At 39.3% G+C, this 3,471-nt stretch overlaps 1 protein-coding gene across 1 annotated transcript; it reads right to left on the bottom strand.

Moving 5' to 3' along the window:
- Positions 1-231: 231 nt before the first annotated feature.
- LOC107776486 (coumaroyl-CoA:anthocyanidin 3-O-glucoside-6''-O-coumaroyltransferase 2-like) lies at positions 232-3,141 on the bottom strand. The gene has a single exon (XM_016596386.2). The coding sequence runs from the start codon at positions 3,031-3,033 to the stop codon at positions 1,606-1,608; it is 1,428 nt and encodes a 475-aa protein (XP_016451872.2). The 5' UTR covers positions 3,034-3,141; the 3' UTR covers positions 232-1,605.
- Between the last annotated feature and the right edge of the window lie 330 nt (positions 3,142-3,471).

Raw genomic sequence — 3,471 nt, 5'->3', positions numbered from 1 at the left:
TCATTGGCCAGCCACTGGACGCTGGCGAGAGGTATCGGTGGGGCGACAGAGGCGCATGCACGCTTGTCACTTGCCGCAGCCAAGACCACGGGGCCGACCATGGCGCTAGGCATTGTGAGGCTTGCTAGGCCGCCATGGGCACGACCAAGGGGTCATGGGGCGTGTCTGGAAAGCAGTCCATGACATACATTATGTTTATGGACAAACACTTATTAGAGGCAAAAGGGAGTGATTATGAATCTTGTTCAATTTATTTCTCCAAAAGAAATTAGTGAGAATGAGTTAACTGGCTCATCCTTACATGCACCTACTATTTGGAGTAGATATCTGTTTGATATACACCAAGCTCCTCTAATTCTATTAGGAACTACTTACAATAATGTTATCTTTGGGAAATGCTATAAACCACAGATCTTTTTAAAGGCAATGCAAAATAGTTTCTTGTCCTTCAATTGGTATTTGCTGATGATGGAAAGTACTGTGATCTCTTGTGCACAAAGAGCACTGTTCAAGAACTCCATAACCAACCTACTTGTTGGGGTTACCAACGTTCTTGCTTTGGAGAGAATTGTCCAGGAAGCTCAAGTCAAGTGTGACCCTCTAAATGCCAAGATTGTAGCTGGTTGCCTTATGATTTATGGTGGTATTGTGCCAAAGGTTGTCAATGTTATAATGACCAGCATCTCATGTCACGTTGACATAGCTCACATCTTCTCCTTATATTCCACAGGATACCTTGGTGTAGAGACAATTGGCAGGGTGCGCACTACTAACACCTCTCTTGACTCGAACCTTGAGGACAAGTTTCTTTTCAAGGACGGAAGTATTGTTGTGAACCAACCTTACTTGGTAAGGGATTATGGGCCAGAAATGAGTAATGGGGCTGACCCATTTGGGACTATTGGGCCAAGAGCTAAAGGCCCAGTGATTGAACAAGCAAACAAAATACTAGCATGTTATATTTGGGATCCAAGGAAGATACGGGGCATGGTGTTGAAGAAGAAAATGTCTGCTCCTCTCATCTCCTTGCTCTGTGTCTAAGCTTCTCATCCCCTTCTTCTATGGTGTATTTGTGTCCTCTCACCCCTCTCTATTATCTATCAATTATCCCTTACTGTTTTATTGTAATTTTCAGTATTTGTAAGTCCCTTCAGTGAATCAATATAGCTAGTTGGTTTGGTTGTTATTCGGTTTATTACATAGTATTTATATTGTTATATATACTTCACAATGATTGCGATATAAACTAATATAGAAATGATTTTACAATCAATTCTGGTATTATCAACACAAAAACCAAATATGATAACCGACCACTCGATAAATTAATGCAAAATGCAACAACAACATACCTCGTATTATCTCACATTGTGGGGGTCTGGGGAGGATAGTGTGTACGCAGATCTTACCCCTATCTTGTGAAGTCAAAAATGCAGTTTCTAATAGACTCTCGGGAAAGCATAAGCACCACACTAATAAAAAGATAAAAAAGAATAATAAGATGATCAAAATGAAAGAAAACGACGGATAGTCATTGAAACTAATGCAAAATGCGCCAATTTATTTAAAATAATTCTAGCAACCATATTATAATACGAAACCAAGTCAACCCATGTCTCTTGGAAGAGTTTTAGGGAAGATTTTGAGCCCTTCATTATAGAGAACCCGAAAGGCCTCCATTTTGGCCAATGGAAGAGCCAAACCAATCTCTATTCCACCAACCATCTCTCTGCTTTCACATAGAGACACACTACCTGTATTATCTATTGATATTTCTTCAATTTTTCTGGGTCCGCCCAACCCGAAATCCAAGCTGTAAAGATCCACTTTAGGTGACCCGGTTACTGTTATATGGAGCCCCGACCCACAGAACACCTTCCAATCCGAAATCCAATTTTCTACCCCACCCAACACATTCCTATCCAATTCGTTTATTGTATCCCCAATTGCTTTTGCAGCAAAAACTATACCATTCTCTCCCAGTAACTCATTTCTCCTTGCCATTGCTCTACCAAATGCAATGCAGTTACCTACATAAGTTACAGGTACCGAGTAACCTAACCGGGTTATACCGCCCGCTATGAAACCGAAATAATGGGGCTCCGTTTTTTCAATTGGATCTTCAATATGTTGCATGTTAGCTTTCAACCAGCACACCCAAATATATGAACATGTTATGACATACGGAGAAAGAAGCAATTGGACTGACCCGAATACTTTCTCGGACCTAGACACGATCCATCCTTTGATAACCTCCATCTCGGGTCGACCCATTACAAATGTGGACCTTACCATGTCACTAAAATTATCAACTAGGAATTTTGGCAAACATATTTGGTTCCACCATTGTTTCCACAAGATTGGTTCAAGTCCATTAATGTCATGAATTACTGACCTATCATAATACGGTAAATTCTTGTTCAACGCAGGCAAGTACAACTCTAGTCCCGTTCTAAAAATAGCAGCCCAAACCTTCAAGAAATTGTTGAATGTCCTTTCATCTGCAGCCACATGACATAGGGAAAATCCAATAGAAATCCCACATTCAGGAAAGATAGTTATTTGGACAGCCAAAAGTGAGTACCTTGACTCTTGGTCAATACCAAGCAAGTCACAATTTTTTGGCATTTGAGGAACTAATTGATGAAAATCTTGAACACCCCTAATTTGGTTGTAGCCTGAGAGTTGGTTAAAATCAGCTGTGGACTCTGCTATGGTTAATGAAACAGAGTCACCTGAGGTGTAGCTAAGGTGTGGTAAAGCTGGTTGTGGTGGTATTATCAGATTGCCAGCTAAAGGGAAAAAATATTGGAGTGTGAAGGAAAGGGAAGTTTTGAAGTTGGATAGAATGGTTTGTTTGAAATGAGAAGTTGTGTGAGGGAAATCATAGAAGAAAAGGGGTTGACTTGGGGAAAAAAGAAGCCAAGGTATGTCTAAGAATGTTAATGGCAAAATAGTTGATGGAACTGAACCTGATGGTGGCGAGACTTGGCAACATTCAAGCACTTTAATTTTTTGCTGTAGAGGTGCCATTGAGGGATTGGTTGGTCTTCTGCTAGAAGTTTGGAACTTTAAAATGCTCAAAGTTGGCTTTAGCCTTTGTGCAACGCAATAATCAAGTCTGAAGTTTTGTATTTTTTTTTTTTTTTTTTTTTTTTTTTGCAAATTGGCAATGGAGGAATATTATTTTGTGGTTTGACCAGCCACTCAATTATTATTCCTGGAATCATGGATATTTTATACTTCACTTCTCTACTTTTTCTATTCAAAGACACCGGCCTCATGCTTTATTAGGATGCTTGGCCATAAGCCATTACTTCAATTGCAAATTTTTGAAGTCATTATTTGCAAGTTGAAGTTTAGTCATAAGTATTTATACATATTGCATTTTAAAATTTGAAATACTTTAAATTCATGTTTAAACACAAGATAAAATATTCCTTTTCCAGCTCAACTAATAGCTCGTTTGGA

This window comes from Nicotiana tabacum, chromosome 10 (assembly GCF_000715075.1).
Source record: "Nicotiana tabacum cultivar K326 chromosome 10, ASM71507v2, whole genome shotgun sequence".
Taxonomy (NCBI): Eukaryota; Viridiplantae; Streptophyta; class Magnoliopsida; order Solanales; family Solanaceae; genus Nicotiana; species Nicotiana tabacum.
This window is presented reverse-complemented; position numbering and strand designations above follow the sequence as displayed.

Coding starts and splice junctions, on each gene's coding strand:
- LOC107776486 (XM_016596386.2), bottom strand. CDS start 3,033: ATGGCACCTCTACAGCAAAAAATTAAAGTGCTTGAATGTTGCCAAGTC.